General features: G+C 41.0%; 1 protein-coding gene across 2 annotated transcripts in view; it reads right to left on the reverse strand.

Annotated features, from left to right (window-relative positions):
• SVIL (supervillin) overlaps positions 1-16,804 on the reverse strand; it is a 115,333-nt gene that overhangs the window by 64,435 nt on the left and 34,094 nt on the right. For both annotated transcript variants that reach the window (XM_014547954.1, XM_014547953.1), the window contains exons 8-16: positions 15,017-15,916; positions 14,476-14,646; positions 13,785-13,819; positions 13,147-13,208; positions 12,741-12,880; positions 10,941-11,036; positions 8,790-9,033; positions 7,783-8,350; positions 6,435-6,660 (exon numbers count right to left, since the gene is read on the reverse strand). In XM_014547954.1, the coding sequence (XP_014403440.1) occupies positions 6,435-6,660; positions 7,783-8,350; positions 8,790-9,033; positions 10,941-11,036; positions 12,741-12,880; positions 13,147-13,208; positions 13,785-13,819; positions 14,476-14,646; positions 15,017-15,916 (2,442 nt within the window). The remainder of the gene's footprint in view (positions 1-6,434; positions 6,661-7,782; positions 8,351-8,789; positions 9,034-10,940; positions 11,037-12,740; positions 12,881-13,146; positions 13,209-13,784; positions 13,820-14,475; positions 14,647-15,016; positions 15,917-16,804) is intronic.

Here is a 16,804-nt window from a genome sequence, read left to right on the forward strand (position 1 = left end):
AGAACTCCTAAAACTCCTGGAATTTCCTAAGTGATGAGAGCCATAAAATGTCTTTTATTATTAATGGCGTGACTTTTGGGAAGCACATAAGTATGGGGGCTGATGCCAGGAAAACCAACCATATGATTAGAAGGCTGAAACTTTTAGCTCCACTCCTTGACCTCTCCAGAGGGGAGAGAGCCTGAAGATTGATTAAATCATCGACTATTTGCAACTGAACTTAATAGTGCTTATGTAATGAAGCCTTCATAAAAACCCAAAAGAACAGGGTTCGGAGAGCTCTTGAGTTGGTGGAACATGGAGACTTGGGGAGAGTGGTGTGCTTGGAGAGGATGTGGAAGCTCTATGCCCATTCCCACACACCTTGCCCTACACATCTCTTCCACTGGCTGTTCCTGAGTCACATGCTTTCACGGTAAACTAGTGATCTAGTAAGTAAGTGTTTCTCTGAGTTCTATGAGCTGCTCTAGCAAATTAATCAACCCAAGGAGGAGGTCGTGGGAACCTCTGAATTATAGCTAGTAAGCAGTACAAGTAACAACCTGGACTTGTGACTGGCATCTGAATTGGGGGTGGGAGGAAGTCTTGTAGGACTGAGTCTTTAACCTGTGGTATCTGCTGCTAACTCCAGATAGAGTGTCAGAATTGAGTTGAATTATAGGACACCCAGCTGATGTTAGAATTGCTTGGCTATGGGAGAAAAAACACATACATTGGAAATTGAAGTCAGAATCTTACTAAGAGAGCCCCCATTTGGCTCAAGAATCAATTTAGCCTTAAATTCTATAATCAATGATGTTTGACAAGACTCTGCATGCTACAAGGGCTAGTTCGGAGTGTCAGAATAGAGTTGAATTATAGGACACCCAGCTGATGTTAGAATTGCTTGGCTATGGGAGAAAAAACACATACATTGGAAATTGAAGTCAGAATCTTACTAAGAGAGCCCCCATTTGGCTCAAGAATCAATTTAGCCTTAAATTCTATAATCAATGATGTTTGACAAGACTCTGCATGCTACAAGGGCTAGTTCATGTACTTGAAAACAAATTCTAAATTCCTTTCAGTGTTTTCATCTGAAGTTCAGTCTATATATACCTAAGAGCTTTATCTTTTCTCCAATTATCCTCAATGAGTCAGCTTTTTCTAATAAGAAAGAAGAATCTAACAAAATCAAATCATGAAAAGATATAAATAGTATTTGCATGCTGCAATAGAGCTCTCAGAGTTTTCAAAGTATCTATACATGGGACTTTCAAAAAGTAAATGTGCCAGTATTTTTACAGCCAAATAAAGAGGTGCTTCTAATTCATCATCCTGTGCAGACAGACAGTCATCTCACTTATATCTTTCATACAAACTGGTCTCGTCTCTTCACCCTTGATGTAGACCAGTAGTAATTCATCTTGGCCATCTACCCTTTTAAACCAATTAGATTTGATTTCGAATGATTTGAGAGAATTTAAAAAAATAAGAAATTCATCCTCAGGAGTTGAGTTTATTAAAAATAATGCACTACAGTTTTTGAGGACCTTCTAAAAAAAAGCTCCCAATTCCTTGGAGCAATGACAACATCATCTAAATAATCATTTGGTTTCCCTGGTGTCTGATTTGAGGAATTAAAAACTGACTTAGAAAAAAAATGAGTTGTGGAATCTTTAATCACTTATTAGTCTACCTTATAATCTGCTGACCTGCATAGCAGTCTCTAAGAAACTAAATATTGCTATTACCAATCTGACAGACAAGGAACAATGCATGCAGGCCCAGGATTTGGTTGACAGGAGCCACACTGTGTGTCAGTAGGACAGGGAGATGTGGCTCCAAACCAGGCATGTCCTGCCTTCCGCCAGGCTGGTGTCACAGCATTAGTGCATGAGCTGACCAGACACAGTTTGCCCTCAGGTTTCAGGGGCAGCACAGCACTCTGGCTTTCTTATAATGTTCTCCCTACATCCCGGGTTGGCCTTCAAAGATTCCTCCATTCCAAGAACCTGAAATCTTGCTTCTGGATGTGCTGGCAGGGCCATCATCAGGGACTTCCAAAGACTACAGAGTAACCAAAATAATCTGGATGAAACTGTGTTTCAGTTGAGCCCACATGGTACTTGATCCCAGCCCTAGCCTATGGAATGCAAATGACGGATAACTTAAAAATCACACACACTGAAACTTTAATGTATTATTCTGTCCCTTTAGATTTCCTACTTGGTGTTCCACAAGCAGAGCAGAGCAAGAGACCTTTCCAAATGCCTTCTTGCCTCCTGCAGTCTCACAACCCTTCTGACTCACCGCAGACCACCGTGTGCTGGGGAGGGCCGAGGAGCTAAGTGTCTGGTGTTACACGTGACATAAATGAAGGCCTATGCCATTCAAAGGACTGTCAGCACCTCCAACACCCGCCAAGTCCAAGTGCTATTTGAAGGGCTGTGATGCTGAGAGGCTGGGCATCTGCTTAGTCTGAGGCTGAGAACCTAGTGAGTGGCTCTGCATTAGCCTATTAACCCCGAGGCTTGGCCAGGGCTGCCAGAGCATGTGCTTGCCAGGTCGCCTGGGGAAATGTTCACGCCTCTTGCCACAGCCCACACTTTTTTCAGCAAAAATACCATGGGAGGGACAAACCATGTGCCCCTAATCTTCAACCTGTGTTCTTCCCTCTTTAAAAATGTCCCTGCATTTCAGAGAATTACTGCACCTCATAGATTTCAGGTAGGGCTGGACAGCACTGGTTAGTATTTACAATGGCCTTGGCTAGTTTGCAGGCTGAAGGAGTGAACTAACATGTCTTTTAAATGAGGAAAAGCCAGAGACCAAAAAAGGAAGGTTAAAGGGGAATGATACCTTCATCACTAATTCTTACATAAATCTTGGGCCCTCTAGTGGCTGACATCTCCCAGAGGAACCCAGAATCTGCTGGGGAAGCATGAATACAGCCTGTGCTGGGTGGAAGGCAGCAGGGTGGATGGAGGGGCATGTGGGGAACACAGCGGGACCCCAACTGCTCCCCTAAGTCAGGATTCTGCATGCTGGCAGGAGGCATGGGCGAGTTTTTCAATATTCTTCAACTAAGTCCTCACATCCTACCAATTTCCCAAAGTGAAGGCATGGCTCCTTTGACTTTTTTAGTAATCTCCTCCCTAAATATAAAAGCTCAGATTCGGTTGTTTCAGTAATAGTGGAAATAAGATTCTAAAAGCCTAGTGTACTTATAAAGAAGTATCAAAGGTTTTATCCCTAAATAACATAAACATAATTTGATTTGCAATGCTTTTCCAAAGAAGTTCCCAAACAGGAACAATTTACTCTCCAACCATTTGGACATATATGAAACAAAGCAGATTGCACTTAGGTTTTATGCTCATTAGGGTTCAAACTTGACATTCTAGATGTCAGAAAAGATGAAAAAAGAAAAGACACTTTTATATATGTTTCTTCTTGAGCATCAATCATATTCTGAAAGAGGAGGTGGAAGAGTTGGAGTCCAGCCCTGCTGTCAGTTCTGGTCACTGTGTGACCCTTGTGGACACTGGAAATGAACCCCTCCTTTGGCCAAATGAGGCAGTCAGAGGAAGTCAGAATAAGGTTTAAAAGTTCTATTTTATCTGTCACCTCAAAAAAGAAAAGTAAACCCCCCAAAATTACATGGATAGCATTCTTATTTTAAATAGGTCAAGTTTCATTATCTCATTTTAACAGAAGGGATTATAAACCCAATTTAGAGGAAAGTAAATGGATTGTAAGGACATATAGTTTTGTTATTTCAGCAAAGTAAAAGTAAAATACCATAACAATCAGGGGGAGCCCAGCTGGCGCGGCTCAATGGTTGATAGTCAATCTAGGAACCAGGAGTCAAGGTTTGATTCCAGGTCAGGCACATGGTCAGATTGTGGACTCCATCCCATCTGCCTTCTTCTCTGAAACAGATCATGGGGGATCACTGGCAATATATTTTGTATTAGCATAATTTATTATAAACACAGCTGCTAAATAAAGTGCCCCCCATCCCTTTCAAACATCATGCAGGCAAACTTTGTTTTTTATGTGCTTCACAGATATTGCATGCTTTACAAGTTGAAGGCAAGACCCTCCACCAGTGAAAGAATTAGGGCTCTACTGTGATACTTGCTTTATGGCAGTGGTCTGGAACCAAACCCACAATAAATCTGAAGTGTGCCTGTATATTTAACAATTAAACTGAATAGCAGGATATTTAACAAGCATTCCTTACTGTTATGGTTCTGAACAGTTTGGGGTCACCCTTGGAGACTGAGAGAGGTTCTGTTTCCCACTCGCCAGAAAGTGCCTGTGCACACACAGTTGATTGAACCCTTCCCAGCAGTTCCCAGAAACCCTGCAGCCATCCTTGAACTCCTCAGTCATCCACAAAGCCTAGGTTAAGAAGCTGCACCTTTATAGCATCTCAAATTTTCTAAAATGAGAGTTTTATAGTAGGAATCAAACTGCTTTCAGAAAGATACAAATACATTAAAACTTATTAAAAATAGCAAATAAATCAATAATTATCACACCATGGATAGACATAAAACTTCACCAAAAGTCCTAAGTCCCAGCAGATAGATTATGTACTCCAAGATGGGGAAATACCCCTTAAAAGCCTTTGAGAGAAGGAGTATCTTAGCATTTTCCATTGGAATTTTACCCCAGAAATACTTTTTGATCTATAGAACATCAGAACTGCATATAAGTGATATTTTCATTAATATCCTTAAATGAAATCTCTTTCATCTCACCTAACCGGTTATCAATAGTTGGATCTCTGGGACCCAACTTCTTTGAGCCAGGTGTCCACAGAGGATTCAGGCCAAACAGTTTCCCATATTCAGGACATCAGTCCTCTCACTTAGTTTATCCCGTCAGCCCTTCACTGATGCCTCCTCAGTCTAGTAAGTCTAATTTATTGTGAATTTTAAATAAGATTTAACAACCTTAATAATGCATTTGTTGAAAATGGCATCATCTAGTTAATATTTTAGGAATATTGTTCAAAAGCTCGGCTGGAAAAACAGAGTGAAGAATTTTCATTGTAGTTGGATATATCTATGTAAATAAGAGTGAGCAGAGTCTAACAGAGCAAGAACACTTCTGGGTGGTGGGAGGTGCTAAGGAAGTCTAGGTAGGCAGAACTGTAAGTAACTGATGGTAGAAACAATTCTGCTCATCACACCCGGAAATTGACGAGACCTTTCTTGCTGCAGTGTTCCTATCACTATTACATCTTTTGCTACTTAATTCAACTGAAGGTTAACAAGGAAAATACAACTTGAAATATTTAGCTCCCGCTCTCTGTTTCTGTCCCATTTAAATATATACTATCCTATCAATCCTCCATCATTCTTTTGAATTAAATGATGTTATGATGTTGATACTCAAATTTAAACTTTCATAGCTATTACCTGGTACAAAATTTCTAAAAGCAGTTCATAAAAGGCATCTAATTTACTTTCTGTAAAACAAACAAAACTTAGATTTTAATCCCAAAAATTTATATTCTAAATGACCCTGGTCAGTGTAGCTCAGTTGGAGCATTGTCCCAAACACCAGAAGGTGGCAATCTGGATTCCCAGTCAGGGCACATACCCAGGTTCCAGGTATGATCACCCGTCGGGGAGTGTGCCGGAGGCAACTGATTGATGTTTCTCTCACATTGATGTTTTTCTCTCTCTATCTACCTCTCCCTAAAAATCAATAATACCAGTACATACTGATTTTCTAAATGAACTTACCTTCATTTTAAATGAATGTATCTTCATTCCCTCAAATAAATATACAAATATGTATTTGTTTATATACATACTAGAGGCCTGGAGCACGAATTCTTGCACAGGTGGGGTCTGGCTGGCCCACCCTGATGGGGGCCGATGGGGTCAGGCCAGCTGGGGGTAGGCTACTAGGGGTGGGGCTGGCTGGGGGGAGGGGCCACAGGAGGTTGAGGTGGACCAATCGGGACCCCAATAGGGCCGGCTGGCCGCCGCTGTGCACGTCATAGTGACCGGTCATTTTGGTCGGTTGCCTTTTATATATATAGATTTTATATAAACACTGAGTACATTAAATTAGATGCCATCTGGATCTGAAAGGGAAAGAGCCAAGCTCTCTGTTCCCATCACTGGTTAGTCAAAAATGTTAATATAAAAAATAAAATAAAACTGTAAACAAATGAAGCAAGCAAATGTCTGTTTCTGTGGTTTCCTCATATGAGTCTGGAACTGGCCCTCATCCAGCCTTACCCGAGCAGGCAGGGAGTCACTGCAATTCACTCTTGACTTCCCCAAAGAATTCTAATATAACAACACATCTCCTTATGTAGCTAGACTCACGATTTTATCCCTTTGCCCATTACTCAGATCTCTCCTTAAAAGTAAGTTGTAGTTCCTCCCTAATAGAATTACTTTACAGTCATTAAGTCTAATTACCTTTCTTTAATTGACATGGTTTTGCTGGGTGAATCAAGGCTGCCCTCCACTGTTGGCATTCTGATCTCTCCAGCAGCAAACATCGCACATGGATTCTTATAGTGCTTCTCCTGTGGTAGCTCTGCAGGCTCTTGTTGCTTCCAGGACACTGGGGCTGCAGCTTGAACAACACTGTTTCCAGCAACTGTGCCGCTCTGCTCAGAAGTGGGTTCCCCGAACTCTGACACTGGGAAGGAAAGGAGTGACGTCAGCACTTACTCCTCCAGGCAAGCATTCTTCCAGCTGTTCACCCCCCAACAGTCCTGCATTTGCAGTGTAATCTGTGGGCACATAGCCGGCTACCCAATCCACTGGAATTTATGCTAATCTGTGGCAACTATATGCTGTGAGAAAACCAAACTTCCCAGTGGGCTACTCCATACAGCAAAAAATTGATCATTTCCTGTGTGTAAGACACAGGAAGTTAGCTTTAACTGTAAACTACAAAATGTTTCTGTTAGATTTGATCGAACAATTGAATTGATACCCCTACCCCAGGAACTGGCTTTTTAGGTCATTTCACTATGGACATTCCCTTTGCTGAGACCACATTTCACTTGGGGTGACCACATTCTGTTATCTCCCCTCTGGGTATGCATAAAGAAGTCTCCGCCCAGAAAAAGCCTGCCAAAAGTCCTTTGAAAGCCGCCGACTCCTGTCACTGGGGGCTGGAGCCATCCAGGCTCAGCCACCTGGTGTGCAGATGATTGAATAAATTCGTAATCCCTCACCATTCTGGCCTCGTGCATTCCTCCTTTGGTGACCTAACAGTTTCTACTCCTCCAGATTGTACTTTTGAATGTGCCATAGCCACAAGCCAAAACCACTATTATAACTTACTATCATTTTATGTAAATGAAAAAAGAGAAAGTACCTTGCAAAAGAGCTTGCTAGCCTACATACGAGGAATGCAGAAGAAGAGCCTGGAAATCCACAGCCTGGGTTCAAATCCTGCTCCCCTGCACTTACCCAGCCCTGGACATTTGGGGTCATCAACTCATAAAAGGGGCCAACAGAGCTAGCAGTTGACAAGGCTGTTATGTGTTTTAATGTGACCAAAGATGTCAAATACCCTTATCAAGATGTGTGTAAGAGCTTCAGGTATTTTTATTGCTAACAAATTTATAATCCACCAAATAAGTGAAATTCAAGAGGAAGAAAAGTCTGGGGGAGAGTAGGACCCACACTAAAATTTTAATCAGCTAGTTATAAAGTGCCTTTATAATTTAATTAGAAACAATCATAAATACATGCAAACAATCCAGCAGAAACTAAAAACCCAGTCGGTTTAGGAGCAGTAGCAACTTACCTCTCAGCGAAAACTTCCTCTTTGTGACATTCTCCATGTACACCTTCTCTTCAAAGGGCTGCCTGCCCTTCAAGTCTGGGTTCCCTTGTGTGGTGCTTTTGGCAGTGGAAAACTCCTCATCCCCAGGGAGGGAGACAGGGGCATTTGGTAGCTCTAGGCTTCCTTTTCTCAGAACATCGTATTTAGGTTCTTTATGGCTGTCTCCTTTCTGGACTGGATTGAGGATAGGGTAGGATGGCTCTTCTTCCTCAAAGGATCCATTTTTAACACCACCATCTCTACCTGTCAAGACTCTCTTGCTTTCCGTCTCTCCATAATCTCTAAACATACCTTTGCTCCCACTGTCCTCTACTGAAGGCTGACAGGATTGGGGCTTCAGAGTGCTTCTAATCGAAGAATCTACATTTTCTATGGAAGAAGGAAACTTATAGCCAGTGACACTTGTGTTGTCATCCATGGATGGCTTTGTCCGAAGGTCCCCTGCGTACATAGGAGTGATTGTAGATGCCATGGTGGACACAGAAGTGTTAACAGTGGGCGAGAAAGGAATGAGCTTTCCACTTTGTACCTGGGAGGACAGAGTGAAAAGGAAAAAGCTGATTTAAAAATAATTTCTATATAAACCCCAATGTATGGATTGACCTACTGAAATACTACATTTGGTGCAGTTTTACTGCTTGTCTTGTGGGAAACCAATGCTAGCCACAGTTACACAACGCATCTCATTAATCAAATCATCTGGGTGAAAAGCAGACTGGGTGTCCTATTTTTCTCTCCCAAACAGGAACAATCCAGATGATTTCAGCAAGCAAATTACAAAAACAAGTAAAGAGAAACATACTTGGCATGGTGACTTTCTTAGGAATGAAGTCGTTACCAAGTCATCTACAAGTAACACAGTGTACAGGTACACCACCTTCATTATATCACTAACCGGAGATAACCCGGTGCTCCTATAGTTTAAGAACATGTACAAGAAAACTGGAATTTGATGACAGTGTACCCACCTGTTCCACCTCTCCAAGCGTTACCGGCTGAGTTTGATAGCGAGCATTCATTCTCCTCTGTCTCGTGTCTATTCTGTTTCGGGTAGAAATAGCCTTTGAGACTGGCTGGGACAATTTGTTAAACAAGGCCAACTTCTCTGCCAAGCTTAGAGTGGAGGAATCAGGTTCACCTTGTTCAGCAGAATCTTTGCCCTCATTTGCCTGGTCTCTGGCTAAAGCCTTTTGGTGAGCAGATGCCTGTAATCTGAAAGGGAAAAAAAGTCAGTAACACAAATGAAAACAAACACAAGCCCACTGCTAATTTTATGTTAACTTTCTTTCAAGTGTCAGTTTTGAAAAGGGCTTTATTTTTGTCCAGATACATTTAAGATAGGTGCAGGCAGTTGTTTGGCTATTAAAGGAGACCTTAAAAGCAGAGTAGTTGGGGTACACTAGCTTTGTCAATTTCACAAAGGGCAGATTTTTAGCTTTGAATTATCTCTAAAAATTGAATTTCCTGTTTTAAGAAATGGAGGTCAGCTTGGACAAACCTTATTTTTGAGAAAAAACTTGTATTGTTAGTATCAATAATAAATAAGGCTAAAAGGAATCTTAAGGCATCAGCTATGGCATATTTAGACCTTATCTTGATATGTGGTTCAGAAGATGGTTTTTTCATTTAAAATAATTAGCAAATAGAATAATCATGCTGTCCACAACATAATCCACAACACAGGGTTTTGATTTTCACTTGTTAAACACAAATGGCTTAATTTTAAGATTCTTTCACTCCTTCACTCTAGCACAGTGGTTCTCAACCTTGGCTGCACATTAGAATCACCTGGGAATCTTTTTAAAATCCTGATTTCTGGGCCTCATCCTCCGGAAATTCTGTTTCTTTGTTATGGGGTGGGGCCACAACATTAGTAACAAAGAAACAGAATTTCCGGAGGATGAGGCCCAGAAATCAGGATTTTAAAAAGATTCCCAGGTGATTCTAATGTGCAGCCAAGGTTGAGAACCACTGCTAGCACTTTCTCTCATAGGTTTAAATCATTGGCTGATAGGGCTCTTGTGTTCTACTTTATGTACTTCTGTACTGGCTGAAATTTTATAGTGAATGTGTATTTTTATAATTAGACATTAGAGATTAAAAACACAAAAACTCTCCAGCGGAAAAAAATCTAATTCCCAGTAACTTGAAACATAAAGGAAATTTCAGACAATGGTAAGTCCCTCTGGCTCTCAGGCAGAGAAGACTTCCAGTTACATGGCCACGGTGACTCCCCAAAGGTTTAAGACAAGCCCCCTCTGCCACTGGCAAACCCAATTCTCAGTCCAGTAAACAGTATATTCTGCCTTGACTCCAATTAATTACCACTTCACATGTTGTCCCAGACCAAAGAGCAGCGTCAGTGTTCCAGAACACTAATGAAGATGGCAATAGGCACTCTGTCTTGGTGTCTTCCCTGAGGTCAACAGGTGAACTGGGAGGGCAACCTCAACCTCTTTCCCAAGTGATGTCTCAGGTTCTGGGCTGTGCCAGCTTTATTTCTGCACTGTCATTTTATTTCTTTTAGTCTTATTTTTAGCCTTTGTATTTTGGCCCATAATAGCAAAATAGAAGGGCTATTTACATACCTTAAGGACATAATTTTAAAACATGATAATGAAACATCTTTCAGACACTATAAATTCTTAATATCCTAATTCCCAAATATAAAGGCATTGTCTATAATTAGAAACAGATAGGATTGTTTTTAACACCTATTTGTGTCTACATGTTTTTTTAAAAATCCTGAGTATTATCAGAATTTCAACATTCACATTAACTCCCATTTTCTATTAATCTTTATTAAATGCTAGTACTTTAGATTGAAGAATGACATTTCTTAGGGATGGCGATGTTTATGAAAAACAGAAACAAAGCAAATGGATAAGTGAATTAGTGTGATCCTTGTTCCAACACATCATGGATGCAGGTAGATGAGATGTTTCCTCATGCAGGCCTACATGAAGCTATCAGTGTCGTGAACTATGACAAAACATTCCTGGAACAACTCATTGCACTAACTTGTTGTCAAAGAAATGAAAGCCATTCAAGATTTTCAGACTCGTCTGTAGTCTACCACCTTTGCCCTCAGGCCACATGCTGCTATTGCTGTCCAGTACCTGGCAGGCTGCACAGTGCTCTTAGCTACAGTGGGACTAGGAAGTCTTGTCAATACAGGGTGGGTGGCCACAGAGCACGAAGCAGGGAGAGGTTCACTTTAAAGCAATTGCCAAAGAAGGAACATTCATAAGGAGAGAGAAGAAAAGAAGCATTAAGGAAAGCATAGTTTTCCATGCACAAATGTGAAATCAAATATTTTTTTAAGAATTATTTATTCATTACTTTGGGAAAACCAGTAAAGAACTTGAAAAGCAATAACAAACTTAGGAAATAACAGACAGAGACTACTCAAAGTAAATGGAATGAGAATAGGCTATCTTTAGAAGAAATGACCTGGTTTAAAAAGTAATTTAAAAGAAAGCTAATGTCAACCACCAGGATATCAGTAGATTATACCCATTTTTAAAATGTTTTTCTCAATTTGTATTTTTTAAAAGAATCAGTGTCCTCATATAATCTATGGGCACATCAAAGTAGACTCAGTGAGCCTTACATGGTAATAATTTTTGCTTATTTACCATTTTGCTTCCATGGGTAGGTGTTTTGTGTTTATATGGCCACTCAGATATTAAAAAAATAAAATTTAAATTTAAAAAACTGATTTGCTAAGAGTTCCTCATGGGTATAGGATGTATTTATCCACAAATATACCAAAATGTTGAGGAATAGCTAAGGAAAGAAGTGAAGGCAGCTGACCAAACAGCAGGTTCACAGGAGTGAGAGGCACTCCATTTTTTCAAAAAGTGTGTGTGTGTGTGTGTGTGTGTGTGTGTGTGTGTGTATGTCCAGGAGAAGTACAAAAACAATTTTTTAAAAACTAATAAAAGTAGCCCTGGCCAGTGTGCTCACTGGTTAGAGCATTGGCCCATGCACTGAAGATTAAGGGTTCAATTCCCAGTCAAGGGCATGTACCTGGGTTGCAAGCTCGATCCCCAACCCGAGCCAGGCGCCTGAGGGAGGCAATCAATCAATGTGTCTCTCTCACATCGTAGCCAGGCACCTGAGGGAGGCAACCAATCAATGTGTCTCTCTCACATCGATGTTTCTCTCTCTCACCCGCTTCCTCCATTCCTCCTACTCTCTCTAAAAATCAATGGGAAAAGGATCCTCAGGTGAGGATTAATAACAACAACAAAAAAAACAACCAATAAAAGTTTTTACTTGATGGAAGTGATTATCCCTGAATGAATGAATGAATGAATGAATGAATTACTTTGGGAAATCCATTCTGAACATATTAGAACACACTGCTCAAAAATTACTCCATATTGTTTAAAGGGTTATCAAACTTCCAATTAATTTTTTAAATTTTTGATTATATAAAAACAAAAAGAATCCTTCACTTTTCGAGATATATACACAAATATTAATGGGAGAAATGATATCTTGGGTTTGCTTGAAAATAATACAAGAGAAAAGGGGAAGTGGATGGGAATATACTGTAGGTACAGCAGGAGTTGATGACTGACTGTTGAAACTGGGTGATGAGTACATAGGGTTCATTATATTAATATATTTACTTTCATTTTGTAAATTTTCCATTGTAAAAGAGATAAAAAATGCAGAGAAAAAAAAATTAAACAAAATTCCTCTTCATGTTTTTCTAGTAGATACAATAGATAACACATCCCAGTATGAGGTTCAGAGAGATCCCAGTAAGAAAAATTCCTCAACACCTACTTCTCTATGGCTTCTAACTAAACCATCTCCCAATCACCTCGTTTTCTTTATTAGTCTTCAAATGTTTTTTTTAAAAAGAAGACATTACAGCCAAGGCCAAAGGGCAGAAGGGGACTCACGTGGCTGCCATGACCACCTCCTCGGAGGTCACGGGCTGGGTGTGGGATCTGTCCTGCAGACGCCGCAGCCTCTGCTCCACGGCCGCACTTCTCGAACCTCGCTTTGGAACATTTTTCTCATCAAATGACTTTTCCATTTCCTGAGATCAGAAACATTGTGGAATCCTCATGAATTCGAGAAAAGGAAATTGGGGCAGCAAAATGTTTCTACCTTGTTCCCCTACCCTGGGAAACACCCAAGATGTTTGAATCAGTATAGGAAATGAACGTTGGTGCTGTGTCAGCTGGTGGTCACATCAGTCAAGGATCTGAAGAGGGGTGAGCCACAGAGGGCCAGGTGCAGGACACAGTGGACGCCTCCCCCAGGAGGGGGCAGCTGCTACTCAAACACTTCAGCACATCTTACCCGGAAAAGCAGCCTCTTGGCAGCAACACTCAGTTTGGCTCGTTCATCTACCTTTTCTTCATCTGTAAGTAAAAAGCCATAACATAAAAACTAGACATCATTAAAAAAATGCATGTAAAGATTCTAAAAAGTTCCTCAAGGCTGACCTGGAAACCCTTTGAATACAAGAATGGAAGTACCAAAAATTACAGTTGGCAGTATTTCCCCTTTGCAGGGAGCCTATTCTGCTCAGTGAAAAGGTGCTCATTTCCATTGTAATTAACCAAACAAAATTCTGTCTGGATAGTAATTCTCTATTGTTCTATTTGACAAGTTGAGATTTAATAATAGTTTTTTAGGGGAAAGAACGGCTCTTCCTTATTATTCAACAGCAGTAGCAGCAATAACAAGAAACCTACTTCTTTGGAGCAAATCAGTTGTTTTATTATTGCTGACTCATCAATTTTCTAACTCTCTCAAAGATAACAGAAAGATCCTCTGAAAACCCAAACTAGGTTTTGTTATATTGACAGAAAGAATGCCTGCAAAAGAGTAAGAAATAGGTATGCATGATAATCTCATTCTCAAAAAAGCAAAAATCGTATTTAAATCTAATCTGGGGGAGATGATAAAGAAGCAAAAGGAAAACAGATACTTGCCCTCAGCAGTTGGCATTTCTGAATTTGAAGTAGACCTAGGAAAGACATTAACAAGTAATAATAAAAAAATTAGCTGGTGGGAGTAGAAGGTCCATATAAATGATCATAAAAATAAAAATGCAATTAAAATTTCTTAAAGAATATCATCCTGATAGTAATTGTAGTTGTGAATATATATGTACAGTTAACAGACACCATGGAGTGCATGTGCACACAGCCCAGCCAAGTGGACACCTTGTGGAGACAAACCAGAAGCAAATGTGACTTATTCAACATGACTGATGATAATTTTTTAGACAAACCTTATCATTTCCAGGGATAATCAAGTGATAATATAAAACTCAAATAAAACAAGCAGGTAGACATTTTAAAAATGAATATTCCTCAGTTATTTTAAAATATGGTGAATACTCCACTTGGATCCTAACTTAACAAGGACATAAAAAATTAAAAACATTAAATGAAGAAAAATTTTCTTCTTATAGTTTGAGTGCAATTTAAAACAGTATCTTGGGATTCTGTTGTCAAGGACAACATTCATTAAAAATACATTTATATAAACCAAGTGAATATCCCTTATCGATTAGATGGAAGAACTATGGAATCACCACATCCCATTTAAACAGCATCAGGACCATCCCTGTGATGAAAATCCTGTATGAGTTAAGTTCCTAGACATACATGTGCCTACCTATCTGATTCCTTTCGTTCTGCTGAGGTTATAGGTTGAGTTCTAAATCTCTCAGAAGTTTTTCTACTTTCACCAGGAGAAAAATAGCGTCGTGGTTTCTGGGACCCTCTCTCCCGTTCCACACTGGTAGGCAAGCCAACTCCTTTGGTTGACCTCTCAAGCCGTGATTGGCTTTTAGAATCATCAGGAGAGAGGATATAGCAGGGGACCGGAGAGGTGAGAGAGAGAGAGAGAGAGAGAATAAAGCAAAGGTTTATGCATCTCAGTGAGTCACGGCACAGACACCACCAAATCCCGCTACATCCCTTTCCCATGCATGCAAAGGAGACGGAGCATTCCAGAGACCCAATCCTCCAGCTCCCTGTTAGTAGGCAAAGCAGAATGGTAGTTTTGGAGCCATGTCCTATATGGTCTGCCCTGCACACTTGTGAGCTAAGCTTAAATGTGACTCAATGCAGGACACAATACAACTTGAGAAATTAATAATTTTGCCAAGGACGTGCAAGTGACACATTGGGAGGACTTTTGAAACATCACCTACAATTCAGGTTTCTTGCTGGCATTGGCAGACTCCAGAAATGCACTTCGGAGCTGGGCGACAGAGACCTTGGTGTCCAGCACGCTCAGCTCCGAGTGGGGCCCCTCAGCTTTGGGACCCTGCAGCTCCAGCTGTCCCTCTGCAGTTGGGTGCTTACTCTTCAGGGCTTGGAGCTGAGGGGGGGCCGTGTAGTCAGACAGGGAGCGGGTGAGGACCTTGCGCTTCCTTCTAGGTGCTTCTTTTTTGTGACCTGTCACTCTGGCATCTTGGGATACAGGCTCACTCTGAACATAGGAAACCATTTCACTCCTGCCCATTCTCTCAGTGAACTGGTGCTGAGCTTGAGGTGGGTGTGAAAGACTTTCTGGCTCCTTCCGATGTTCTAAGGTGATGGTGCCAAGAGCGGCAGGCTTACCAAAGTCCTCATTTCCAGAAGTGTCCTCGTGGCTTCTCTCAAGCCCCCCATCCTCTAAAGCCAATAGTGCTTTCCTGCTTTTCTCGAGAGCTTCAGTGAGGGGCACGTCGTCTTCTGCTTGTGATTCACAAATATGGAGAATGGGGGTATCTCTTCTCTCACCTTCGAGAACCTTCAGGGCGGGAGGCTTTATGACATTCTGGGTGGCTGATCCCACCCAGCTGCACTCAGACACACTTTCTGGGGTTTCTGAGGTCACCAGCATGGCAGAGTGCACAGGATCTGCTGGTTGGACATAGCCACGGATCGGCTGTCGTGCAGAGCTGGCTGCCTTGCTCGTGACCCTATCGAAGGCCGAGTTTTCTGAATGAAAGGACAGGTAATGCCCTGGCATGGGCTGGCGTCTCCTGTGACTTAAGGACTCTGAGGCAAGTTCAGGGCTGCTGCGAGCACTCTCCTCTTTCACCAATTTTTCTCTAACTTTAACTCTTTAAGAAAGAAAAAGGTTTAAGTTGCAAAGAGCAGTAACTACTTAACAGGAAGGAAGCATGCGTGCATCATGGATTACCAGTCAACGGAAATAAAACCAAGGAGGGAACAATTTGTGGAGAAGCATTTTGGGTAGTTAATATCAGAAGCCCACTGCTTGCAAAATGAATGATTTTGAATTGAGTTTTCAAATGTGTATTCAAATGCCAGGGTGGTGCAAAACTAACTCTACCCGTAAAGCTCAGCGGTCAGATGCTGTCCTGGGAGAGAATGGATGCCTTCCAACTGAATGGATACCCAGAAGCCACAGAAAAATCCCTGAATACACACCAGTAGTATGCACAAGGGCACAATGGGGCTGATGCTGTGAACAGTAAGCTTTCTGCATGTACAGGCCTAGCATATGACTGTGTGTAGTTTCCAGGCATACCTACACCTACTGACCAAATGTGATTTCATCATCTTCTGGAAATGTAAGAGTACTCATGATTACTTTATTCCTGAGTTCAAGATACAACAAATAATCACCTCTTTCAAGCACACAACTCAACATTCACAAGCTTTTCATGCAATGCAGACTGCATTCATTCATTCAGAAAACATGCCACCAGTTTAGTCATCATTACTAATGGGTGTCCCAAAATTCATGCAAAAAGTAATTTTGATAGAAAACACAGGTTTATAATTAAAAATTGTAAATTTTTTATTGATTCTTAAAGTATATAGTATAGGGTTATGTATGGAATAGCACATCGGATAAATGGCCTCCACGGCTTTGCTGGCACATACGCAAAGCCGTGGTTTTCATTGGTCTTCATTGTCCCTGCTCCTGGGCCATAATTGGTGCTTGGTAATGCTTATCAAATTGAAGGGATTGAAATCAAAGG

Source organism: Myotis brandtii, unplaced genomic scaffold (genome assembly GCF_000412655.1).
Source record: "Myotis brandtii unplaced genomic scaffold, ASM41265v1 scaffold49, whole genome shotgun sequence".
Taxonomy (NCBI): Eukaryota; Metazoa; Chordata; class Mammalia; order Chiroptera; family Vespertilionidae; genus Myotis; species Myotis brandtii.